This window comes from Phyllostomus discolor, chromosome 2, assembly GCF_004126475.2.
Source record: "Phyllostomus discolor isolate MPI-MPIP mPhyDis1 chromosome 2, mPhyDis1.pri.v3, whole genome shotgun sequence".
Classification (NCBI taxonomy): Eukaryota; Metazoa; Chordata; class Mammalia; order Chiroptera; family Phyllostomidae; genus Phyllostomus; species Phyllostomus discolor.
Genome location: NC_040904.2, coordinates 38,556,319 through 38,583,806, shown reverse-complemented (window position 1 = coordinate 38,583,806; position 27,488 = coordinate 38,556,319). Strand labels below are relative to the sequence as shown.

The following is a 27,488-nucleotide window of genomic DNA, read 5'->3' as shown; positions in this document are numbered from 1 at the left end:
CTTTCCTCTGACTCCTTTCTTTCTTACATGTATTCAGAAATTTATCTAAAAGTACTTTGCCTTGGAATGAAGCTTTTCACTTCTGTTGTTGACTTGTATGAATCCATATTACCCTAAATGTTTTACCTTTGGCTTCTCTTACAATTTTCCAAATCCAGGATGGTACCTTGTTTGATGGTCGACCAATAGAGTCTCTGTCACTGATAGATGCCGTAATGCCTGATGTAGTACAAACAAGACAACAAGCTTACAGAGATAAGCTTGCACAGCAACAAGCAGCAGCTGCTGCAGCTGCCGCAGCTGCCACAAACCAACAAGGATCTGCAAAAAATGGAGAAAACACAGCAAATGGAGAGGAGAATGGAGCACATACTATAGCAAGTGAGCAGAGATAGAATTTTTAAAAATTACTTTTCAGGAGAAATGTTTTGCTTTATAGGGATGTCGCCTCTTCTAAGCCGAAATGACATCATCTCTATCATTTATGCCAACTTGTTCCCTTAACTTATATCACACAGTTTGGATTTTTATTCCTAAAGATCCAAAAAGCCAGGTTTACATTCGTGGATTTTGTTTTATTTTTAAAATATTTAGAAACCATTTTTCTGTGGTTAAATGAATTTTGTATCTGCATTTGTTTTTTAAATAAAACTTGTAATACTAGTCGGTAACAAATACAATGAAGCTCTTGACATGGAGATACAAAGGCAGTTCTCGTGTTATATGAATGGTATCAGCAACCCCTGCTGGCGGGAACTCGGAATAGTGTTGGCCTGGGTTGTATTCAGTTCAAACCGTTTTGTCATTTCAGGTACATTTTGTGGGTCTAACTTTTTGCATTTCTTCTCTACCCTCACCCCCCAGGTCTAAACACACACTTAAATAGATAGATAGATCTTTTGAAAATAGTATGGTCATACTTAACTGAAAATAAGAAGTTATTTTCCATGTGATAAGTACCGTGTGTTCAAGTTACACTGTATATTATAAAGTAGGTATTTTTACCAGCATGTTGTAATGTTACCTAACTGGGATTTTCCACTCGTTTCCTGTGCTGCAGACAACCACACTGATATGATGGAAGTGGATGGGGACGTTGAAATCCCTCCTAACAAGGCAGTCGTGCTGCGGGGCCATGAGTCTGAAGTGTTCATCTGTGCCTGGAACCCCGTTAGCGATCTCTTGGCGTCAGGGTATGTTTGCCAAAGTGAAAACAAAGTGAATGTTTAAAAACCCCTTGCTGCACCTGTTGTATTTTATAAATATGTTTTTGTGTTTTCAGGTTTCTGTTGCTTGTTAGTGGTCATTTTGCTTCAGTAAATGTTCATTCCTTTATAAAATAATCTTAGAAGTTTTCATTCAACTTACTGCTTCAGATGTGCTTGGGGACCTCAAAATGGCAACAGAAAAAAATACTGGATGTGGAAATTTTGATACTCTTGTTTGTTTTGCCTTATTAATATTAGGATATAAATATAGATATTATGAGGATTTAAAATGCATTGCATCCTTTGTAGGTCTGGAGACTCGACAGCAAGAATATGGAACCTTAGTGAAAATAGCACCAGCGGCTCCACGCAGCTAGTACTTAGACATTGTATACGAGAAGGAGGGCAGGACGTCCCGAGCAACAAGGACGTGACCTCTCTAGATTGGAATGTGAGTATCACTCCATTGTCCATGGTGGGTTTCTTTACTAATATAATTCTCCGAGCCTTAGACTAGTGGCAGCATTCGTCCCTTTGTTCAGATAGTTTTGGGTTTCACTAATGAGGACAACAAACCAGAAGTCTTCATTCCCGAGTGTGGTGTTAAAAACAAAGATTGGCTCTGCAATAGTCAGACTAAGGTTCAGCCTGCAGCTCTTCTTTATCTAACAGCAGAACCTTCGTAAAATTGGTGGTCGACCACCCTGTGCTTCATTTTACATGGATATTGAGTGTGATAATGGTACCTCCATAAACAAGCTAATAGAAGAAAATCAGTAATAGGCACATATGAAATTCTTAACCAGTAAGTCCTTTGCAGGGGGATAAGAGAAATCTGTATAATAAAAACCGTTCTTGTTCTTCTCGGTTGGCTATGATCTGATGAAAACTTCATTGCCGGCTACCTTTTAGGGGTCAATAGTCTAGATTACTGCCAAGCTTTATAGTAATTTTGTAAATACATGATTTAACATTCTTCAGGGATAACTTGACTACTCTGACTTACTAGAAAATTTGTTTTTATTGTTGATAAAGCTTCAGCCCTTCAGTTTCAAGTATTTTTAAAATTCCTATATATTTTCCTTTGTTCCATGTTGCTCTTTTCCTTCCTTGTAACTTTGTATCCATTTTTTACCTTTCTGCTCCTTTAGGTACATTTTTCCCTCCAGAAAGCAGCCTTTTTAGACTATTTCAAGAATTTTAGGGATTGGCCATTCTTCCCTCAGCAAGTGAACATCCTTTCCTCCTACAGCTTCTACTTAACAATTTTTTTGTGGGGTTTTCCAAAGGATCTTCCACATTGCATTCCAAGAAATGAGAGCTATGTTTAAAAACAAATACTATGGCTAAAGTTCTGAATTCCACCAGAATTCATAGCTAAGGCTTTTTGTTTTGCTTTGTTTTGTTTTATCATTCTCTTCTAAAATTCCCAGTAATGTATTTACCCTCTTCCTTATAAAGGTGACCATTGTAAAATGAAAAGAGGGTTATCACATTGCAGTACTGTTTGGTTGCAGGGTCAGTATTAATGTCATCTTAATATGGGACCTTATTATTATATTAGGTCAAAACCTCATAGCATTCTTAAGCTATTAGGCTCAGAGACTGTGTTAATTTAGTGAAATTTACAGTTTACACTGAAAAGGATGGTAAACATTGATTTGTTGAGCTGATTCTAAACTGCAAATTACATTTTTAAAATGTGGACTTTTTGAAAATATATTATTCACAATGTACTTGAATTTTCCACTAAAAGGCAAAAACATTATTCTTAATTAATGTTTCTTTTTCACACCTAAAGCAAGAGCCTGACATATTGGGCGTTTAAAGTATTTTTTTCCAACTTCGATGGTCCATGAACTAGAACATTTGGGGGGACTGTTGGTTTAAAAGGAACCACCCACTGTGCAGAGTCTGGAAATAAGCTTTGGCGGTTGGCTTCACAATGGCTGCTGCTTCCTCAGGTGGAACTGTAGAGGGTGTCTAGATCCTGGCAGGGTGGAATCTACAACCCCCGGAACTGGCATTTGTTTGTCACTTTCTTGTACAGCTCAATGGCTTGAGCAGTCTGAAAAGGACAATGGTTTCATTGCCCGTACAAAAAGCAGCCAGAAAGTACTAGGTAAGGCAGGATTTCATTCTGCGTCTCCAGTACGGTATACTCGTCCTTGCAGTAGTTTGTGTAATATACTCTATAACATGTAGGTCCATACAGTGTTAGATCTGCCCTTCCACTGTGCCATCCATCCAGGCAAGGCAAGCTTAGAGAAATCGGAATGGATTTCTCGTCTTCGTCAAGTCGCTCCAAGGCAATTGTACTCAATCTTTTTCCTGTCGAGTCACCTGCTCTCTTTTCTGGCTCTTTTTCTTGTGTTGCTTTTTTCACTGGTCAGGATTTTTATTTGGAAAGAATTAGAAAGAACCATTCAGTGATATTTAAGAACTGGTTCAGTGATCATCTGAAACAGCATTATTTGTATCATATAACACATTTTGTTTAGATAGTAAAAGTTTAAAGAGGGTCATAGCTTATAGTCATAATGAAATATTTTGGAAGATTTTGCTGTTTTCCCTCTATTTAATTATTAAAAGGTTATCATTTTGAGGTCCTTCCCAGACTTCCAGCCTTTCCCAGCTTTAGCTCTGTGTGTCCTCAGCACACAGGGAGTGAGGTGGGTTCTGTTCCAGAGCAGTCGTTGCCATTTTTGAGGTTAGGACCCAGGCTTGCACTCTGGCTAAGTGCCGCCAGAACTTTAGCTTCACAGTGGTAAAGGGGGTTTCATAGGCCTTGGTGGCATTCCCAAATAGGCAAAACTGGAAAGTTTTGAAGCAGAGAATGTCATTTAAATACAAAATATTTTAATAAGTGCCATTTGTGGATTGCATAATTGAAAGAAGTGTGTTTCTCTGACAGAGTGAAGGTACACTTCTAGCAACTGGTTCATACGATGGGTTTGCCAGAATATGGACTAAAGATGGTAAATGAAGCATTTTTCTTTTCATTTGTTGTTGGTTTAAGTTACAAAGCTTGAATTAATTTTAATTTTTCTTTTAAATTAGGTAACCTTGCTAGCACCTTGGGGCAGCATAAAGGCCCTATATTTGCATTAAAATGGAACAAGAAAGGAAATTTCATCCTAAGTGCTGGAGTAGACAAGGTAAAAGAACATTAAACTACGTTCTGTAAAGATTACTGTGTTACAGAACATAATCTCAAGTAACGTGCTTGCTGCTCATTATGTAAACAATAAAACATTCGTATATTTGGGAAATTCAAGTATGAATTTGTGGTAGTAACAAATACTTTCTTAGATTTCCTGTCAGCTCATTCCTGAACCTACTCATCAGAATGCCTTTTATTCTTTGAGTGGCTGCACTCCTCATTGTGCTGGCATTTGTGCCGTAACGAATGTAACGAATGTCGTGCTCTTTGCTCCCTTCTCAAGTTCCTAGTTTATCTCATCAGTGAATGTGGCTCTGGAGTGATTCCGTGGGAAGTCTTAGAGCCAGTCTGTTAGCTGGAACTCCTGGTGCTTAATTGAAAATGTAAGAAGTGCAGGATCTTTCCAGCTTTTTCACCTAATTAAGCTGGTAAATATGCATAGGTTGGAAATACGGTCTTTTTTTCTCCTTTATTTTCATAGGTCATCCCCTTACTACACCTCCTAAAATGAATCCAGGTTTAGGATTATTTGAATCTAGGAAACACTTGCTTGTAGGTAACTGGGTGTGTTGTCAAAAGGAAAGAACAGTGAAGGCAGCCAGGAGTGAAAGGCAGAACCGTGTTAATAGTCACTGCGCTGCGCAGTGCTTTACGTCCCCAGAACTACAAAATCAGTGATGAGGGAGTGTGGGGAGGAAGGGTGAATATATCCATTCAGGTTTATATGTCATATTTTGATGTAAAAGACAGTTTTAAATATTGTCAAAATTCAAGCTGCATTTATATGTAAATGTGAGCTTTAAAAATCTTAATACTGAGAATTGGCTGGCTACTTAGTTAACCAAGAATTTTTCTCCTTACAGCTAAGTGGCTATAAAAAAAATCTTAAGTTCACTATTGCTATGGCGTTTTTAAAGCAATGTAATATGATGCTTGGTACTTTGTAGACAAACCAATAATTCTTATTTCAACTAAGTTTACTGATGAAAAACCATTAGGGGAAAATTAAACTGCTTACTTGTTACCACCCCCACCCTCTTCGCCAGCCCCGAAAGTGGAGTATTGCCTCATTTGCACAGTTAGGGAAAGGTAAATGTTAAGAATTAAATCTACTCAGGCATTTCATATTATTTTAACATTTTTTAGGACTTAACTTCTGCATTATCGTAAATTCCTTTTAACTTCTTAGTGGTGTATTTTTTTCCTTTTTAACACCAGACAACAATTATTTGGGATGCACATACTGGTGAAGCCAAGCAGCAGTTTCCTTTCCATTCAGGTAAGTCTGTACACTGTACATAAGAACTGGGACTTTCATCTGTTTCTCTAATTAAACCTTTAACAGCATAAAATCATTTAAAACCTCAACACATCAGATATCAATCTTGTTACTAGCTCTTTGAGGTGGTGATGTTCCTTGACTTTCAGATGGCTTATTGTTAGAGGATCATCAAAAGTTTCCTGTGAAATGTACCATAAGAAAGAATTTGAGGCCTGGTTCATATTATTTAATGGTAAGGACATAGATTTTTGAATCAGAAGGTCCAGGTTTGAATGTCAGTTTCACCCCCACTTAACAAGCTTTAGCACTGAGCAAGTCACTTAAACTTTCTGAGCCTCATTTTCTCTGCCTGTAGAGGAAGGGTGATAATATCTGTCTGTTATGAGGATAAGACTAAGTAATGTGTATCAAAATACTGTATACGCTCCTACAAATTTAGGTATTGTTACATTTCTTATTTGGGATTGATATATCTAAATCAGTCCACCTGTGTAGATCAAATAAAAGTTAGGCTTTTCCAGTGTTCTTGAAACTTTGGTGCTATAGATGGATTTTTCCTTTAAGAAATAATTTGATACTTAAGTTGATAAGTCTGACCCACAAAACAGTGTGCTCCCTGAGTCGTGACGTGTAGGCATGCCCCAGGGCGCACAACCCGATGACAGGAGACGGGTGCCTTTTAGTGCCTGTGCTCTTTCGCAGCCTTTAACCTCGTACTTGCTTTCAGCGGGGTTCCTGATGGCAGCAGCTGATAGTAGACTAGAACGAGATGCCTACTTAATAACTACTAGGACAGTAGTTTTAGTATTATACCATCTGATTTAACTGCTTTCAAGGTTTTGGTCTGGAGCTTTCGTTTGGTGGCTGGCTAAAGTAAATGGTTATTTTCAAGTCTTTGTAACATCTTTTTAACAGAGAGTGTGGCACAGCACCACTTTTAAAAACAGAAAGTTACAGCTCTGGCAGTTTACTTTTCTGCCTCTATTGAGTGTAACTAAACAATCAAGGCACAAAACTGTTTTTCTTACTGAGTAATATATTTTGCAAGCATAAGGTTAAAAAAACTCGGCTTGATTAAAGCTTACCACATTAATAGGCATTTACACATCAGTTTCGTTCATCTTTGCTTCTAGTCTTCACCCAGATAAAATTCTGTTAGGCCTCTGGCTATTTCATGTACAAGTCTCTCCTGCCTCCTAGAAGTGGCTGAATATTGACGTAAGTGGGTGTGTGGTGTGTGCTATGTGTGTGCTAGAGGTGCTGCCCTTCATGAATATTGATGTAAGTGTGTGTGCGTGGTACTGTCAGTGCCTGCTGCGCGGTGTGTACTAGAGGTGCTGCCCTTCGTGAATATTGATGTAAGTGTGTGTGCGGTACTGTCGGTGGCTGCTGTGTGGTGTGTGCCACGTGTGTGCTAGAGGTGCTGCTCTTCATGCACACAGTCCTGTTCAGTCCTGGCAATGGCCTGATGAGGTAGATGGGGTTCAAGTCATCTCACAAGTTACATAGCTTTTTTTACCTGTAGCAGTCTTTCTTGCCATGCCTTTTGGTTTTTAGAACAGCTTTATTCAGGTATAATTAACAAAAAATTAACTACAGGATGGGACAGAAGTAGGTTTACAGTTGTGAGTACACAAAACAGTTTATTCTTACATTACTTTATTGTATTATTTTCCATATGAACAACTGTAAACCCACTTTTGTGCCACCTTATATATGTATTTAAATATGTATTTAAATTATACAATTTGATGTGTTTTGACCTATGTATATAGTATTGAATCCACCATCACATTCAAGACATTGAATTGTGGTAAATCTGTTGGCTTCAGAAGTTTCCTCCTCCCCTTTGCAGTCCTCACCCCCATCCACAGGCAAACTACTGATAATTGGTTTACATGTTAACAGAATCACACAGTATGTATTCTTTTTTGTAATTATTTTGTTTTCAATTGAGTAGTATTTCATTGTGTGTGTGTGTGTGTGTAAGTGTGTAAAGGCACCACAGTTTATTCATCACCTATTGAAGAATATTTGGGTTGTTTGTGGTTTTTGCTTATTACAAACAAAACCACTATCAGCGTTCATGTACAATTGTGCTTTCATTTCTCTTGTGTGAATATATAGAAGTGGAATGAGTAGATCATACGCTAGGTGTATGTTTAACTTGTTAATAAACTGCCAAACCGTTTTCCACAGTATATTTTCCGAAGTGGTTTACATTCTTACCAGCAGTGGATATTCCAGTCTCTCTGTATTATTGCCAGCACTTTTTTTATGTGGTCAGTCTTTTTGATTGTAGCCAGTTTAAGGTGTGTGTAGTAGTATCTCACTGCGGTTTTAATTTGTACTTCCTAATGACTAATGATGTTGAGCATCTTGCCATCTTTATGTCTTCTTTGGTGAAGTACCTGTTTAAATTTTTGAGCCTTTAATTACTTTTCTTATTATTGAGTTTTGCCAGTTCCTTATGTATTCTGGATATAAGCCTTTTATCAAATATTGTCTTGTAGTCTGTGGCTTGTCTGTGCATTGTTTTGACAGTGTCTTTGGAGATCAGAAGTTATTAATGTTGATGAATTCCATAATTTATTAACTCCTTTATGTGTCATGCTTTTAGAGGTTGAGGTCAATGGTTTTTGAGACTTTTCTGCTTTTCAGATATGGGAATGTAGTACTAAAAATGTACCTCTAACTACTTAATTACTTAGTGGCATCTCAAAATACTTTCCACTTTTGATTTATTCTTTGATCTTAAAAGAGTGTTATTTTCTGAGTATTTGGGAAGTTTCCAGATATCTTTGTAATACTGATTTCTAATTGTTCCTGTAAGTGTTATTTAGGTCAAGTTGTTTGATAATGCTCTTCAGATCTTTTATAGCCCTACTGATTTTTCCATCTACTCATACAGTCCATTGAGAGAGGGGTATTGAAATCTTCAACACAGTTGGAAACAATAATTTTTGTTTCCTTTGAAGCTCTGTCAGTTTTTGCTTTATGTATATTGAAACAATGTTATTAGAGACGTGAACATTTAGGGATGTTACATCCTCATGTTGAAATGACCCCTGTATCATGTTGTTAATGAGCATCTTTTTTTTCCTTTTTCTGTTCCCTGAAATTTAATTTATCTGATATTAATATAGTTCTCCCAGTTTTCTTTTAGTTAGTACTGGCATAGTACATATTTTCCCATCCTTTTACTTTCAATCTATTGATGTCTTTATATTTGAAGTGTATTTTATGCAGGCAGCATATACTACTTGTTATTCGGTGTCAGTCTTTGTCTTTTAATGATAATATTTAGGACATTTCCATTTAATGTGATCATTGATGTAATTATATTTAGATTAATATTTCTATATCTCTTTTTCTGCCTCCTTTTGGGTTAAGTATTTTTATGATTATATTTTCCCTCCTTTGGTGGGTTAATAACTTAAGTTTGTTTTTTTTTTTTAAAGATTTTATTTATTTATTTTTAGAGAGGGAAGGGAGAGAGAAAGAGAGAGAGAAACATCAATGTGCAGTTGCTGGGGGCCATGGCCTGCAACCTAGGCGTGTGCCCTGACTGGGAATCGAACCTGCGATGCCTGGTTCGCAGTCCGCACTCAATCCACTGAGCTGTTCCAGCCAGGGCAAGTTTTTTATTTTAATGGTTACGTTAGGATGTATAGTACACATCTTCATTAAAGGTACCCGCTACCTTCAAGTAATATTTAAAAGAGATTAAATCATTAAATAGGTTTTGCTCCCATAGCTCCATTTTTAACAGTTCATTCCTCTGCATAGATACGTATTTCCATTTGTTGTAATTTCTTTTTTGCCTGAAGTACTTGAACAGTTCGTATAGTGCAGATCTGATGCTGATGAATTCTTTTAGATTTTGTACAGCTGAACAAATCTTTATCTCACTGTCATTTTTGAAAGATTTGTGTTGGGTATATAATTCTGGGGTTTATAGGGTTTTGTTTCTTTCAGTACTTTAAAGAAAATGTTTCATTCTTTATTTATTTTTTATTTGAAATTGCTACCATTTTCATCCTTACTACTCTGTCCATGATTGTCTTGTTTTCCCTGGTTTCTTTTTTAAGAGTTTCTTCTTACCAGTCATTTTGACAAATTTGAGTATCATACCTTGGTAATGTTTCCTTCATGTTTGTTGTCCTCGGAACTAATTAAATATATTGGTTCATAATTTTCTGCAAATTAAAGTAAAAAAAATTGACCTTTTTTTCACCGCCCCCCCCCAACCTGAGATTCTTATTACATATTTATTAGTCTGCTTGACATCCTACAATTTGCTGATGCTCTGTTTGTTCTTTTTTGGTCTTTCTATTTTGTTTTTAAATGTTGGATTATTTCTGTGCTGTTTCCCACTCCACAAAATACTTTTCATCTGTAATGTCAAATTTGCAGTTTATCCTATCTAGTGCATTTTTCATTTTACATTTCAGTTTTTATCTCTAGAAGGTTGATTTAGGTTTTTTACAAATTTTTCATGTCTCTACTTAATTACCTGAAGATATGGTATTTATAGTTGACCTTTAAAGAACATGGGTTTGAGTTGCATGGGTCTATGTATATGCAGATTTTTTTCAGTAAATACACATTCGTCCATCCATATCCTTAGGTTTTGTATTCATGGATGCACACACTCTCAGATGCAGAGGGCCAACTGCATTTTCCTACACCACTCTATGTAAGGGACTTGAACATCCAGGGATTTTGAGTATTTGCAGGGTTTCTAGAACGATGCCCTCCAGATACCACAGTTGAGTTTTTGGAGAGTCAAAGGTTGCACGCAGATGTTTGATTGCACAAGAGGGGGTCACTGTCTGCACTATTCAATGGCTAACTGTAGTTGCAATTGCTTTGATGTCTTTGCTAATTCCACCATGATTTTTTTCTTTATGTGGGCCATATTTTCCTGCAGATTTGCATGCCTTGTTACTTTTGATTGGAAGTGAGATGTTCTGAATTTTGCCTTGCTGGTTGCTGGATATTTTTGTATTCTTATAAAAATATTCATGAACTTGACCTGGAACACAAGAAATGGTTTGATCCTTTTGGGTCTTGCTTAGAAGCTTGTTAAAGGGCAGTGAAACAGTACTCAATTTAGGGCTGATTCTTTCCTTAGCACTGAGGCAAAAGCCTTAAGTGTACTCTAATGAGTATTCCATGAGTCATGAGGTTTCTAGTCTGACTGGTAGATATAGGCACTATTCCCAGTCTTGCATTTCAGGCATTGTTTTTTTGCATCTCTTTTTAATTTTTCATTCCCAGGTCTCAGCTAGTATCCTCACACACTTCTGCTCATTAGTACTCAGCAGAATATGTGAGTAGGACTCATTGCAGATCTTTAGAGCTCTCTGCACAGCTCTCCCCTTTCCAGTACTGTCCTGGGCATTCTAGTTGCCTTTGTCTCCCCAGATTTTGAGCATTGTCAGTTCAACTCAGAAATTCCATGGATGTCTGTCTAGGGCACAGGTGGCAAACACAGGGTCCGAGGGCTGAATCGGTGAGTCTGGCTTACCACCTTGATTTATCCAGCCTGGCACCTTGTTTCTATCTGGCAATCTCTCGTTTAACTGCTAAGTAGTTACATTTATACAGTCCCAAAATTACATTCGGCCCTTCGAAGGCAACCGAGAGGCTGATGCGGCCCCCAGTGAAAAATGAGTTTGACGCCCCTGGGCTAGGGATTTTGCTATTTCCTGTGCCAAGCCCTGGACTTTTTTTTTTTTCTCCCCTCAGATTGTAACCTTGGGCAATTCTGAGGGCACATTGATAGTTGGGTTTCCCTTCTCTCCTGAAATTTCTGAGGCGAATCCTTTGTCTCCTAATGTCCAGTGTCTTGAATTATGATTTCATATATTCTGTAATTTTTTTGGTTGTTTAGGGCAGGAGATAAATAAGTTCCCTGTCACTCCATCTTGACCAGAAATGGAAGTCTACTATGTTTTTTAAATTACTGTATTTTAATTCCTGTACTTAATGTTCTTCTGTGCACACTCTTGTATGAAGCATAAATCACGATTACAGATGAGTTACAATGAGTTACCACTTCATACCCTTTAGTAGGACAACTATGAAATGTAACAACATTCATGAAGATGTGGAGCGATTAGGACCCCTTACACTCTTCCAGTGGTCATGTAAATGGTACATTCACTGGAAAACAGCAGGGCACTTACTCTGAAAGCTAAATAGAGTTGCCATGTGACCTAGCAGTGCTACTCCCAGATACACATCCAGAAGAATGGAAATCAGGGGCTTGAATAAATTCTTATATGTTAGTATTCACAGTAGCATTGTTCACAGTAGCCAGAAGGTGAAAACAATCCAGTGTCCATCAACACATGGATGGACAAACAAAATGTGGTCTCTATGGACAGTGGATTATTATTTAGCCCTGAAAAGGAATGAAGTTCTGAGACATGCTGCACTATCAGTGAACCTTGTACACATTTATGCTAAATGAAGGAACCTAGACACAAATGAACAAACATTCTACTTACAGAAAACAACTACAATAAGCAAATTCACAGAGGCAAAAGGTAAAGATTAGAGGTTAACAGAGGCTGGGAGTGGGAGAAATGGTGACTTATTGCTTAATGGTTAGAGTTTCTATACTAGTTTGGAGTGGTGAGAAAGTTTTGGAAATAGTGGTGATGGTTGCACAACATTATGAATGTAATTAATACCACTGAATTGTACACTTAATAAAATGACAAATTTACCCTGGCTGGTGTGGCTCAGTAGATCGAGTGCTGGCCTGCAAAACAAAGGGATGCTGATTCGAATCCCAGTCAGGGCACATGCCTGGGTTGCGGGCCAGGTCCCCAGGAGGGGGTGCATGAGAGGCAACCGCACAGTGATGTTTCTCTCCCTCTCTTTCTTCCTCCCTTCCTCTCTCTCTAAAAATAAATAAAAATCTTAGAAATCCTTTAAAAAATAACAAATTTTATGTGACATATGAACACAATATTTTAAAATTTATAATGTAATATGTCAAAAGCCATTGAATTATATACTTTGAATGGATGGATTTTATGGTATGTAAATTATATATGAATAAAACTATTTAAAAAATAAGTAATGAATGCCTTTCTTCTCTGTCCTCATAGGTTTGTTCATTACTTTTTTAACTTACCAAGGATGCACAGGTTAACACAAATAAATAAAAGTTGTAGGACACAGAAATTTGAATCTTAGTTTCAGGATTTTAAAACTTTGTGTAACCCTGGGCAAATTAACTTTTCTTAGACTCTTATCATAAGTAAAATGAGACCAGTAATAACGATCACACCCCTAATATATTGCTTACATAAATGTATGTTTTACGTCAGAAGTCTATTTCTATCCTAAAGAACTTGTATTACCTAGATGCATTTTATTTTAGAACGAAATATAAAGTAAGGAGGAATTCTTAAATTACAACAGTTTATAACCTTTGCATCTTACGAGCCAGGCATATCGCAGAAACATTAATCATGCAACTCATGTTGCCCCGGCTTCCTCCAGTTATCTTTACCTGGTTACACAGATTGTTTCTGTTTTGTTTTGAACCTAACAGTTTATTTGTTGGAACTGTACCTCCTATTTTCTCCTACCTAACATTTTGCAGACAGCCCTGAACAAAATTAATATTCTTGTGTGTCATTATAGATACTTGGCCTTCTTTATAGCACTTTATTATACCTTTTGTCTTCTAAATTAATTTGATTTTTCAGTTCTTTTTTTTCTTAACACTTGAACAAATTATTTATCTAAGGAACCTTTTGTTACAATTGTTTTTGAAATAGCTTAAGTAATATATTTAATGTCAGAATGAAAGTGTAGTGTAAATAGCTACTGAGTCATATTCCAGCCTCAAGAGCAGAACCTAAACCAGGTAATCCAAGAGAGAGAATTTAATACAAGGAAATAGTTGCAGAGATGCTGAAAGAGTGAAAAACAGAGGAGTAAGAGGTGACTCAGAGTTTAACAACTGCCGGAAACCTAAGACTTAGAGAAGGCAGCAGGATCCAAATACTCAATGTGAATTGGAACCTTAGAGGAGAGGCTATCTGGCAAGAACAGGCGCCGTGGAGTAAACCTAGCTATTGAAAGGGAGAAATGGGAGTAAAATTGTCTGTCTTCTTTCTTTCTCTTGACCTTGGGCTCTTGACAGTGTCTTCTTATGTGTGAGCCCTTCTGGAAACCTGAGGCACAGGAGGCTGGAATATGTAATTTGAGAGAGTCAGCTTGCTGGGTGCAGAGCATAGGAGGACAGAGTGCAGTAGGGAATGGGCCTGATTATAGCAAGGTGTCAGATGAACAGGACAGTCCCCCCCACCTGTGTTGCTCTGGGAAGTTGTGATGCACACAGGCAGCAGCAGGGTCCACACACAGATCAAAGTTAGCCTGTATTTTTGTTTAACTTTTTTTAATCCTCATCTGAGGATATGTTTATTGATTAGAGAGAGAGGGAGGAAGATGAAAACATCAGTCGGTTTCCGCCTGCACATGCCCTGACCAGGGATCGAACCCACAGCCCCCAGTATGTGCCTTGGCTGGGGATCAGCACAAGGCCAGGGCTGGTCTGTATGTTTATTTACTGGCTGGTTTAAGTTGGATTCTCTCAGAAGCAGATCTTGAGCCAGTCATTTGAGTGAAATGAATTATTAAAGGGAACCTTTCCAGGAGAAATAAGTGAGGAGCTGTGGGAAGCAAAATGGGATGGAAGGGAGGAGTTTCTGGTGAAGCCGGCCCATTTGCAGCCTGATCCAGATGCAGCTCTAGAGTGTGTGTTTGCAACTCAGAATTGTTCTCATTTTGAGCCATGGGTGCTAGTTTTTTTAACCTGGTCTTCTTCCTCTTGCACCACCAGCTATTGGGTGCTAGCCACATCTGCTATAGTAGATAGCAGTGCAGGGTGGTTCTCTGAAGAAGTTTGCCCCTGGGAGCCCGTAGCACCCAAAGCACTCAGAAGCTGGGACTGGACACAGCAGAGGTGAAGAGTTCTACGGGGAGGGGACCGGAACCACCCAGAGTAGCAGTGCCTTGTGACAGTGATAGTCACGGCAGTTCACTTTGCTTGCCTGCTCTAAAAGTATGTCCTTTTTTTTTTTTTTTTTAATCTGGTGGCTTTAATTTTTAATTTCAAATTACAATTTGAAATTTTTGTACAAAAGACATACTTATGCCAATATTTTTATGTGCCACTGTATTTTTTATGAGGTTATTTGAGGTGAGGATTTAATATTTCATACCCCCTGCATAGTAAGTTTCTATTAAACATGTGTTTTTCCATCTTGTAAGTATTACTTTTCCTTTTTACTGACTCAGTCCAGGTAGTGTCCTGATTTCTGGTTTTTCATTGTGGAAATTTACCCAACACTAGTTCTTCAATAATGTCTAGCCATATACTACCATTAGCTTCCTTGAGCCATACTCTGGATCTTAGTGTTTTTCCTGGTTTGTCTCTAGCCAGTTAATGAAATCAGTTTCACTGTTGCCTGTTGTTCTTTATTTAAAAAAAAAAAATGTCTTGTTATAGTTCTGAAAATCCTGATTAAATATTTCTTTGAGTCATAATGCTTTAATTCTTCTTTTTTCTTTCTTATAGCTGCCGTTTTCCATAGTTGCAAGCTTTCACATATGACATACTCTTTGGCTTATCATTCTAACAGTGCTCAAAACACCTACTTAGAATATGTTTAGTCTCAACATCGCCACTTACTACTGTAATTAGGTATACACAGAGTGGCTTTGTTTTTCCCTTCCCATCGACACCATTTCTGACCTTCTTTATTAAGTGCTTTATATCTCTAATAATGAGAATACACAGCTTAAATTTAAACCTTCCTGTTTTTCTTTGTTCTCCTCTAATTGGTAAACTTGTTCTGTAAAGGTTCAGAAAATAACTTTTAGTCTTTGTAAGCTATAGAATCTTTGTTGCAACTAGTCAGATCTGCCCTTGTAATGCAAAAGCAGCCACAGATAGTATGTAACCTAAGGAGCTTGGCTGGGTTTTAATAAAACTTTCTATATGGACACCAAAATTTGAACTTTGTATGGTTTTCACATTCATGGGTCTTCTTTTGATCAGATGTAGAGTTTTGGTATTTTTTCCTTTGTAACCAATTAAAATACAAAAATTGTTCTTGGCATGGGCCCTAGAGTGTCCACTCCTGCTCTAAATCCATTGTTTTGGTATTTTCCTCTTGCCTACCCTGATTACTGGCTATCGTTACCTTAATTGCGTTACTAATTATAGAGTCTGCACCTTGCAGCAGGGGAAAATGAAAGGAATCTTTAATCATAGTAAAGCTAAAATAAGTGTTAAATGTCAGCCACTCTTTGAGCCTCAGAGGTTTGAAATTCAGTGATATAGAGTCTAAAAAGTATTTGATGGGAATCTCTTAGAAGATGATGCGTTGTGAATTGTGTACAGTATTCCATTTATTGAGTAGCTACTGGGAATGATATGCATTTAGTGTAATATTTGTGTAACTTATAATTTACAAAGTATTTTCCATACATATCATCTCACTTGATTTTCACAAGCTTAAAGATTTTATTCCCATTTTTTAGATGAGGAAAATACATGAGAAATTAAGTGACTTGCTTAGGGCCCACAGCTAGTTAGAGAGTGGCAAAACCAAGGCTTTGTTTTCATTGAACACTCAAAAGAATTTTAGAAATAAAAAGTATAGCATCATGTTTAATTTTATCATTTACGAATGAGAAACCAAAAATCCAGTGCTAGTAATTCACAGAGTACACTCTTGGGAACTAACCTCCTCATTACCAGGCGAGTGTACTTTCTCTTAGGTTGTGTCTAACATAGAAGCAACTAAACTGAAATTTTATTAATGGTTTTGATACTTAGATAGAGTTCTTTAAAACTCTACTTTTAAAAGTACAGAGTTATATTTCCGTTAGCATACAAAATATCCAGCTGTGGTTTAAATGAGGGGACCCAGATTTCAGTGCATGTGGGACGGATGCAGACCTGGCCTTTTTTCCTTTGCAGCACCGGCACTGGATGTCGACTGGCAGAGCAACAACACCTTCGCTTCCTGTAGTACAGACATGTGCATTCATGTCTGTAAATTAGGACAAGACAGACCTATTAAAACATTCCAGGGACACACGGTGAGAAACATTTTTTGCCTTTAAAGTGATTGTGATGAATAAGTAACATTTCAGAGTGGTTTTGAAGTATGAGTAACCGAGTCCATCAAGTGAAAATGTGAATATTTACTCTTGTAATGTGAATACTGTTGTTTTTAGAATGAAGTAAATGCTATCAAATGGGACCCAACTGGCAATCTTCTGGCCTCCTGTTCTGATGACATGACTTTGAAGGTAATTTGGATAATGGGGAGAAGTGGGATGGAGAACATCTCCATGTGGTGTCGCTGCTCAGGCTGTTTGAACACTGTTTCAAATATCTTTTCTTGCAGTTTGTTGAGTACTTAAACCTTGTTTTTTATGTTTTCTTTTGTGAAGTATTTCAAATGCTTGAGTATAGCAAATAAATTCCCTGAAAAGGATGGCTGCATGATGGGAATTATGATACCTAGAAACTGTCCTCATTATTAGAAAGTCTTATATCAGTGCAATAAGTATATTCGCACATGTGAAGATTTGACTGATAAGTTACAAACATCTCTGCAACATTCATGACTTTGAGATTCTGTACATTGTATGAATTTGATTTTGCTGTGGTGTTCATGTGTGTCACTGTTGCCCAGAAACTAATAAGGTAGCAGAGAATCACTTACTGGGTGGGTGAGCCTAATTGACATGCCAGTGTCCACACCTCAACATGAGTTTACATTTTTCTTGTTGTATGACTAGAAGCAAAACTAACACCTCTGCACATCATATACCACAGTGAGAAGGAAAACACATTGTGATATAAAGAGCAACCTAATACTAACCTCCAAAATTAATGAAGCCCTTTCCTGCAATACACTAATCACTGAAAATAATTTTATTCTTGACTTTGCAATGCTGGTGACTGCAGACATGATGACCTTTAGAGCTGGCATAATCATTAGGGAAAACTGCTTTCCCTCCTTCCATGAACAGACTAAATGTGACCTTGGTAACCTAGTAGCTTATTTTCCTTAAATACCTGCTCTGCCTTTAGTTAGGTGGTTTTTCTCAAGCATGGGCTTTCTTGTAAACAATCCTGGTAAAGATGCTTTTCTAGCAATGTAAGTTTTTTGCTGTTGAGCTGTAGGAGGAGTTCCTTATATTTTCATGGAAATTAGCCCTATACTGGATATATGCTGTGCAAATATTTTCTCCCATTTTGTAGGTAGCCTTTTTATTTTACTTTATTGATGATATCCTTTGCTGTGCAGAGGCTTTTTAGTTTTATGTAGTCCTGCTTGGCTTCTTTCCACTATTGTTGCCTATGTTTTGTTTTCAACATAAATCTCATTATTTTATTTGTAAGTTGCTTATCTGTTTTCTCTTGCAAAATATTTCTTGATTTAAATTCTAATTGCAATTTATAATGTTGATCCCTATTTAAGGGACAGCATAAAAACCAATGCCTTAAACATTTTAGAAACGTTATGCAAGGAGCTTTATGAATGTTAGTTTATAGCACCTAAAGCTATTAAAAATAATCTTAGAACTACAGTTTATTCAGTCCTGAAGCCTCACAATAGTGAATATTTGGAAAGGGCTGTCATTTAAAAAAAATAAATATTAAATATATTCTCCATTTTAATTTCTTTCCAGATATTTCCTTGATTTCTATAAACATTGTTTTGGTTATACCACTTATATTTTGAATTGGTAGTATACTTTTTGTATGGAAAAATAATTATATAAAAAAATTTTTTTTTGCTTAGATATGGAGTATGAAACAAGACAATTGTGTCCATGATTTGCAAGCACATAATAAAGAAATTTATACTATCAAGTGGAGTCCAACAGGGCCAGGGACAAATAATCCAAATGCCAACCTTATGTTAGCAAGGTAATATTTGTGTGTTATTCTTTATTTTATTAGTCTTATACAAATGAAACTTATAATAAATGTGACAGAAAATTACGGAACAGTCCATGAAGTGGGAATGTATCTATCTTACAAGGAATATTTTTTTTAATGGGCTTTTAAATGGAGTTTCATTATTTCAGGTCATAATAGAGTTTTTTTCTTGTTCTGGGGATATCAGATATTTTCTTATGATTACTCCAGTAATTGAGGCACAGTACAATAAAATTTTTCTTCAACATTAAAAAAAGCTATAAAGTTAAAAAATATAGTCAATACTGTATTCAAAACCGTGGATCAATATAAAGGAAGTATTTAACCATGGATCAATAAAAAGGAATTATTTAAAGGGCAAAGGAATATAGTGGGGGTTAGCTCATTTATGTTTTCCAACTCAGGACTTGGAGATGTCCTGATGCTGCCTCTTCTCAGTGTGGGTTTGTTTCTAGAACACCTTCTTCCTAGCAGTCCAGTCCGCTGCTCAGAGGGAATTTGTGGCTAGCTCTTAGGAATGCTTGAAAATTTTACATCAGGGGTGGGCCTAGGACTATTTCATTATTTATAAAATTATATCTTTTCCTTCTTCCTGTCAGTGCATCCTTTGACTCTACTGTTAGATTGTGGGATGTAGACCGAGGAATTTGCATCCATACTTTGACAAAACACCAAGAGCCTGTGTACAGTGTAGCTTTCAGCCCTGATGGCAGGTATCTGGCAAGTGGTTCTTTTGACAAATGTGTACACATCTGGAACACACAGGTATGTGCAAGTTATTTTATTTCTTTATTTTAATTTTTAATTAAATTTATTGGGGCAATTGGTTCATAGAGTCATACTGGTTTCAGGAGTACATTTCCAGGACCTGTGGGCTGTATGTTGCATTGTGCCCACCACCTGAAGTCAAGTCATCTTTCGTCTCCATATATTTGGCCCCCTGAGCTATTTTGAATAGTCAGAATTGTTTATTTAATAAGAAGCACCAGCCTATACAAATTTTCCTTTTCTTTTTTGGTTATCAGTCTTTCACCTTGGTGATATACTTAGGGTTGGCTGTCTGGGGAGGTATTTACCAGGTACATGTCTGGCTGACGTGTTGTTTTAGGTGGGTTTGCTACCTCCAATTTGACCTGTTCGGTTACCATATTTTTCTGTGTATAATGTTCACTTTTTTACCCAAATTTTTAAGGGAAAATCAGGATGCACATTATACATGGGTAGTACTAATTCTGTATCTATATAAATGGTTCTAATTTTTTATTTAGGCTTATGTGATACAAGTGTAACTCTAGAAGCAGTAGCATATCGGTATGCAAAATAATACACTGGAATACGATGATGCAAAAAAAACCCAAGTATCCAAATATAAATAAGTATAAAAGATTGAATTAAAAAATTAAAACAAAAATTATGTTTTTCCTGAAAGCTTGGGCCAAAAACATGTGAGTGCATTATATATGACAAAATACGATGAGAGATGATTTCCTGGTTTGTCAGGGCAGAACTCTAGAGGGATATTCTTCATTGTTTTCCAGTTTCTCGCAGCAGAACCTTTGACCTTTGACCTGCTTAATGACTAGTTTGTTAGGACAGTACATTTTTGTATTGAGTTTTTAATTATTTGCTGGCAGTTGAATGATTTTGGTTTTATTGCTGAAGGAATAAAATAATTTAGTTATACTTATGATTCAGCTAAATTGATGATGAAATTGTTAGTGTTCCTAGTTATACTTTTAAAAAATTTTATATCATTTTTCAAGAATAATATATGTATGTTCTTTTAGCTTCTACTGTAACTCCTGTAGCTTAGGAGGCTATTCAGTTTAATATAGAATACCTAACAGACTCACACAGAAATTGTTTTTACTAAGTTTATTATGCTTCCTCATTAGGGTGTTTGACAAAGAAATTTTGACTTAATTTTGTTTGTTTGCATTTGTTTGTTTGCAAACTTAATGCATTTTTTAATAACATAATCAAAAATTTGTTTCGAGTCATACATTGAATGTTCACTTCTAGCCGTTAACTGTGTCAAAGAGGCCAAAGGTACCTTAGCTAGGAATGGTTGTCAATACTGGAGAAACTGAACGTGTGTGTGAATGATCTCTTCAGAGCAGACTGGTGTTACCTTTTCATGAAAAGATCATCAAATCACATTTCTAGTATTTTTTTTTTCTATTTTTATTTTTTAAAGATTTTATTTATTTATTTTTAGAGAGAGGGGAAGGGAGGGAGAAAGGGAGAGGAACATCAATCAGTTGCTTCTCTAATGCCCCCCTAGTGGGGACCTGGCCTGCAACCCAGGCATGTTGCCCTGACTGGGAATTGAACTGGTGACTTTTCACTTTGCAGGTCGGTGCTCAATCCACTGAGCCACCCCAGCCAGGGCTCTAGTATTTTAGAACTTGCATTTATTTTGGATTCGAAGCTAAGTCCTACCCTTGATTGTTGGAAATAAAGCCTTATAATAGTCTTTCCTCAATATGTTAATATTTATAAAATTCTGTTTTTCATTTTTTAGACAGGTGCTCTAGTTCACAGCTATAGGGGAACAGGTGGAATATTTGAAGTTTGCTGGAATGCAGCAGGAGACAAGGTTGGAGCCAGTGCATCAGATGGTTCAGTAAGTGTTACACAGTGTTTCCAAAGGGGTGGGGTGGGTAGGGGTGTGTGTGTGTGTGTGTGTGTGTGTGTGTGCATGCGCACAGTGAATAAATGCGGCTTAGTGCTCTTTTCAAAATAAATGTCATGATATGGTATTGATCTTTTTTTACTGAAGGCGGTAGACTTTTCATGTTCATTTCATTCAAGTAATGTAAGCAACATTTAGGCTACCTTTGCCAAAAGAGTGTCTTCATATTCAAGAAATGGACAGTTATTTTTAGAGTAAACATTTATTAGTGAAGTTAAGTATAGCAGAATACCACTCTGAGAGATTTTAATTTCCAGTGCCTGTTTTTACTTTTCCTTCCCTGCAGAAGTGTTGGTGGCCTAGGGAGGGGCTAATAGAGGCAGTTCTGTATCTGAGGGTGTGTGATCCTGAGAGACGTTGAGGATGAGATTGGCCAGCTCTTCACAGAAATGCCAGTTATGGCTTCTAAAGCTGTAAAAAAGCAAAGGGAAGATGAAACGGGGATAGTCGTTAGCTAGTTACTGAAGCTGTGGCTAAATGTGATCTGTAGTGTCTTTTGTTAAGACCCAAGAGACCGGAAATGGTCTATTTTGAGTGTATTTTTTCCTGCTTCCTAGTTAACAGAGTACTGGTAAGTCTTCAAAATTTTAACATAGTTCTTCCTCTGTAGTGTTAGCCCATCATTGTTTCCTCTGGCCACTTAAACAATTTATCTGATTTCTGTTTGTTAAGTGCCCATTGCCACGGTCACTGTTGCTTTACCAGTTTCATGAACTTGGCACCAAGAAATAGATTTCAAACTGTACTGTAGAAAAGTTAAGCTGAAAATGTACAATGAAGTTCTTAACATACTGGTTGATTATTTAAATTTCTTACAGGTTTGTGTATTAGATCTTCGGAAATAGCGCTACTAGTTGGAAGCCATGGACCGACTATGAATGTGTACATAGCCAAAACGACTGTCCCTGACCTGTGACTGCTATAGTCCCACTCGAACCATGGCCAGTCCACTGCAGCCAAATCTAACAGAAATATATACATACAGTGTATATAAACAAAATTGCACCCTGAAGATGACAGAATTTTGTCACAGCTTGTGAATTCTGTTCACCAAGTGCTGGAATCTAATCTGCTGTGCCCCTAAAATAGCATTTAGAAGTTTGGGATATGAAAAACAGAAGAAAGGAATATGCATTATAAAAGCAGCCCATACATGTACCGGTTTTTTGGATACTAATGACAGCCTTGTTTCTCCCCTTTGAATCAGCAGACACCACGGATTATATTCTTTTTTCCCTTCAGTAGTTAAGCAGTTGAGAGTATGTATGTACAGAGAAAATGGACTTAACAAAAACCTGCAGCAGTAGTTTGTCCTTGCTTTTAAACTTTGTTTTTGGTTTAGTTTATGGATGCATGAAGTAAGGGAGTGAATCAGTTTCTTGTTTATATTTTTTTTCACCTTTTAAACAAAAAATTCTTAAAAAATATTTTAATGCATTCTTTTGAAAAGATAAATGTTTGGTACATTTTATGGCTCCCAGAGCATATATTCAATTGGTGCATGTTGTGGAAGGGGAAATTCAAAATTAAATGAAAATACATGACTTCGGTCGTGTCAATTTGTAAGACACATCAGTAAAAGGGTATTATGCTCTGTTTTTTGTTTGTTTTGTTTTGTGGGGTTTTTTTTGTGATGTGGCTTAAATACAGTAGTTTCTTTTTTGGGACATATTTCTGCCAATGAGAGACTAGAAGGGCACAAAAGTTTTTTTTTTTAAATACCATAGAGAAGATGCATAAAAAAATCTTCTGATGTTTTGTAGCCATAACTAAATTATGGTTAAAATGTGCACTATTGTGAAGAGGAGCAAAGTAGGTTTGGGGTTTTGTTGTTTGTTTATATGTTTGTTTTTGCTTTGTTTTTTAAGAGATTAAAATGTTTCTGGATAAGGATTAGCTTCTTCAAGTGTCCATCATTCTGTGTAGAAGCTTAAATATGTAATGTAATGAAACTCCAGTATTAAAAATCTCTCAATTATTATTTTTTATACAAAGCAAGATAACGGCATATAACACTGCCATTACATGGCAAAATGTTAGCTACCTTAGTTTAAAAACAATCTTTAAAACAAAAGACTTGCTTCAAGGTGTTTTTAAATAGCAGTGATTCAGAGTTTTTCTTTTCTTAATACAATTGCACTAACCTCCCTGCTGCTCTGATTCTGCATTTGTGGTACTTGTGACTACATTTTTTCAAATATAGATAGATTTAAGCTGCTATTTTTTCCCAGTAATCACTACTATACCATGTCTTTTACTCTGTTGATGACATCAAGCAGTTCCTTACGGATGTAGATTCTAGATCCCGCCTCCTCTTGCGCTCATGCCGCGAAGAGCAGACATTCACAGGACTTGCAAGTGGGAGCAGAGTGGCCGCACGGCGCTGCGTGCAGGACCGACAGGCTGTGTCGGGGCAGCCGGCTGTGGAGAAGATAGCTGTCAAATTTATATCTCAGAGATTTTAGTTAAGGAATCGCTTATTATCAAGCTTAGCAAATTTATAACACTATTCCCATCACTAGTTATTTTGAGGCCTGTACTACTAAAATTTTAACCTATGTCTTAAGTAGTAGAAACTGATTAACCCAAGTAATGCAGCTTTGATTTTCAGCATTGGTTGTTTTGCTATTTTTACGAAAGAGCACTGATTGAAGCAAGTCTTGGTTTTACTAAGGTAGGGTAGCATTTGCTATTGTTAAAGAAAATAAATACACTTAATTCCATGATACATTGTCATATGTACCCCAGTTGTTGTTAGTGGGGACTAGGATACTGTAATGATATTTTAAAAATTTACATCCCAAGAGGCAGTCATTCATGATGGTTTTGTGCCAGCTGTTTTTAGGGTTTTGGATCACATTATAGATATTTACAACTGTTACCCTGTGACTTAGGTAGGAAACCTAATATGCTGAGTATCTGGCACTTGAAATCCTGCTTTTATTGCTGGAGGTCCACATCTGTGGTTCACCTCTGTTGTTGTTTTAAAAAAATAAATAAAAATAAAAAAAATCTGTGCAATAATTTTTAAATGTGCTCCCAGGAATAGACACAAATGTTTTGAGTATGTTTAAGCTGCATTTTCCTTTAGTGATGCATTTGTCAATTGCACTGAATTTAAACCTGAAAGTCAGAGGTGATTATGATAGTACTTTTGTATTTTGATATGGACAATTTATTCATTTGCATACAGTTATTGACTTTTCCCCAGCTGATTAAAAGATAGTCAAGAAGTTCTGCAGTATAGCTGCCAAAATAGACAGCTATGTTTTTATGGTATTGTCATCTTTTCTGTTTTGTTTTGTTGTTGTTGTTTCTTTTTTTAATTTTTAGCTATTTTACTTAAGCGCAGTAGCCACAATAGGACATATGAAAGATTATAAATACAGAGCTTTATTATCCTGATGTCTTGGGTCTTTTAAGTGTAAACTTTATCTGGAAGGTATCCATTCTGTAGGCCTGGGTTCTTTGCGAGCATACAGTTGTTTGTTTTTGCTGCTGTTCTCAACATCCTCATTGCCTGCTGATGTGCCACGATGCTGCTCCAACAGATAACACCCAGATTGCCTCTGATCTGGGCAGTAACATGATTGTAGGAGGCCGGATTCCACAGCCCATAAAGTTTTATATTTGAGGTTCTCGCTCATTTTTCCTGTTAGTTTTTTCTGAGAACGTATTCCTGAAGTTCAGCTGATTCCAGTAGATTATCTGTGGTATTCATTATATATCATTGTTGTGTAGGTAATAAACTTACCATAGAGAAAAATAGAAAGGAAAACTTGAATGAATAGAATACTCACTTAACTAACATAGAATTAAAGAGCAGCTGTCACCCTTAAACATCATAAAGGAAATCTTTTTTCTTCTTCATGTTGGAAATCCCATTAGGTCCTATATTTGTTCCAGTGCCCATTCCCTGTTGTTGATCAGGTACCATCATGGACTTTCAAATGAGTTTTAGAAATGATAGTGTTTAATTTCCTAATAGGTCTTAGAGTGTGTTGAATTCTTTTTTAAGTAATTATTCCTAAGTAAGTATATTTTAGGATTAGACACCTTTTACAGATACTGAAAGTGCCTCCTTTTGTGGTGTAAAAAACAAATTATGGTGCAAAAGTAATCATGAGATTGAATTACATGAAGGTTTTTGTTTCGTTTTGTTTTGCTTTTTGACATATAAAAATGTCAAGAGAAAGGCCAAAGATTTGTACATTTTCACTTAACTTATAAAGCACTCCTTTTTTTCCTTAAACTTCTTTCTGTCAAATTAGATTTAATGAGAGAGTACTATTTTTAAGGAGCTGTTTATGTAGAATGATTTCGTTGAGAGTAATGTAAACTATTGAATAGAGGCCTAATGAGGAGTATGCATTTTTGCTACTTAAAGGAATCACAAATGACCATCTTTATGAGAGCAAAATGTTTTACTAGAGAAGCAGAAAAATAAGTTTCAAATGCAGTGCTATTTATTCTTCTCAAAACAATTTCATTTTCTTAAGCACATTGTACACATCTATAGAACCTGCATTTATTCTTACATGCTAAGGATGGTACTTGGATTTGGTGAATTACTGTCGACAAGTTTCCACAGAAGTCCTGTTTCAGTGGACCGACATTGTGGCATGGCAGCAAATGCCAACATTTTGGGGAATAGCAGCAAATCTACAAGAGACCCTGGTTGGTTTGTGGGCTTATTTGTTTTTTTTTTTTTCCCTTCTGAATCAGCAGGGATGGAAAGAGGGTAGGAAGGTTATGAATTATTACTCCTTCCGGTAGTAGCTCTGAAGTGTCACATCCAATATCCGTTTGTTTGTTTCTTTTTTTAACATGACTCTAGTTAACGTAGAAGAGAGAGAGAAAAGAGGAAGTGTTCACTTTTTTTAATACACTGATTTAGAAATTTGATGTCTTATATCTGTAGTTCTGAAGTATTAATAGCATTCTTTATTTCTGCCTTTATGTTGACAGTGTTGAAGCAGGGTGAATAACTGAGGCTTTTTTTTTCCTAGTAAGCTATTTCATGATGTTTTCTTTGGAGTTTCTGGATAAGTTCAAAAAAAACATTCTGCATGTTGTATCTAGTCTGATGTACTTACCCATCTCATTAAAAACAAAAACCACAGACTGCATTTTGTAGCTGTGTAATCCCTAAATGCAGAAGTAATTTTCTTCTATCCTGACTTTGACATTGTAGCTATAATGTTCTAATTCTGATTTTTACAAATCCTTTGGGTCTAATTCTGTGAGCCTACCTATAGCACTGGATTAAAATGTCTGCATCATTTCTTTAGTTATCCCGTTAACTTTAAAACTGTTGTAAAAGTGTAAACCAGCCCATGACAGTTTTTTGTACATGTTAAAGAACTTTATTGTTCAGTTTTCATGATTATTGTGTAAGGAAGACTGATTATAGATGTTCTATGCTGTCCTGGACCATGTTAATTACACTCACAATGTATTTTGGTTCCACATCACAATGATTTGTCCCCTGTGACCCTTTATCCTTTCTAGGCACATTTTTTGTTGTTGTTGCAGTTCCCCTTTGCATTGTATTGCTTTGACAACTGTAATTTGAATCAGATCCGAAAGAGGTCCAGAATAAAATATATTTTGATATTATGTTGGCTGTGTACATATATAAAATCTTTGATATCTATGTAGTTTGTATAGACTATTTAGTCAAGTAAAGAGAGAGGGATGCTATTTCTTGTTTACAATTTCCTGTTTACATTTTAATTGCATTTACTCCTCCAATGTTCTATTACAGAATAAACTTTTTTGCTCTGAGATAGTCTTCAAAACACATAACCTGTCTGTTCTCTCCCATGCTGGTGTTACTGATTATAACAACTGCCATAAGAACCCAACCCACTGTTTTCATAAATAGATTGTTTTCCAAGATATATTCATTACAGTAAGCCCATAGATAAAATACAAATTTTACTATTTTATTACTTCTCGCTGGAGATAAGATTTTTTAAATGAAGGGATTGTTTACTATTTTTATTAAAGAAAAATAGAGCATTTAATCAGCTAAGGAAAAATACATACGTTTGAATTATTTTGAAAAATAATTGTTGTACTTAAAGGACATTGGTTCACATAGTCAAAGTAAAATAGACCTCATTCATTTGCTTAGC

The 27,488-nt window shown here is 36.4% G+C and overlaps 1 protein-coding gene across 5 annotated transcripts in view; it reads left to right on the top strand.

Annotated features, from left to right (window-relative positions):
* TBL1XR1 (TBL1X receptor 1) overlaps positions 1 to 27,135 on the top strand; it is a 150,935-nt gene extending 123,800 nt beyond the window's left edge. For 4 of the 5 annotated variants that reach the window (XM_036017712.1, XM_036017713.1, XM_036017711.1 and 1 more), the window contains 12 exons: positions 159 to 381; positions 1,061 to 1,193; positions 1,518 to 1,659; positions 4,123 to 4,186; positions 4,269 to 4,366; positions 5,590 to 5,650; positions 16,674 to 16,795; positions 16,934 to 17,008; positions 18,514 to 18,641; positions 19,253 to 19,418; positions 21,178 to 21,279; positions 22,167 to 27,135. In XM_036017712.1, the coding sequence (XP_035873605.1) occupies positions 159 to 381; positions 1,061 to 1,193; positions 1,518 to 1,659; positions 4,123 to 4,186; positions 4,269 to 4,366; positions 5,590 to 5,650; positions 16,674 to 16,795; positions 16,934 to 17,008; positions 18,514 to 18,641; positions 19,253 to 19,418; positions 21,178 to 21,279; positions 22,167 to 22,193 (1,341 nt within the window). In that variant the 3' untranslated portion in view covers positions 22,194 to 27,135. The remainder of the gene's footprint in view (positions 1 to 158; positions 382 to 1,060; positions 1,194 to 1,517; positions 1,660 to 4,122; positions 4,187 to 4,268; positions 4,367 to 5,589; positions 5,651 to 16,673; positions 16,796 to 16,933; positions 17,009 to 18,513; positions 18,642 to 19,252; positions 19,419 to 21,177; positions 21,280 to 22,166) is intronic. The other variant, XM_028504905.2, reaches the window with a different exon arrangement.
* The last annotated feature ends 353 nt before the right edge of the window (positions 27,136 to 27,488 follow it).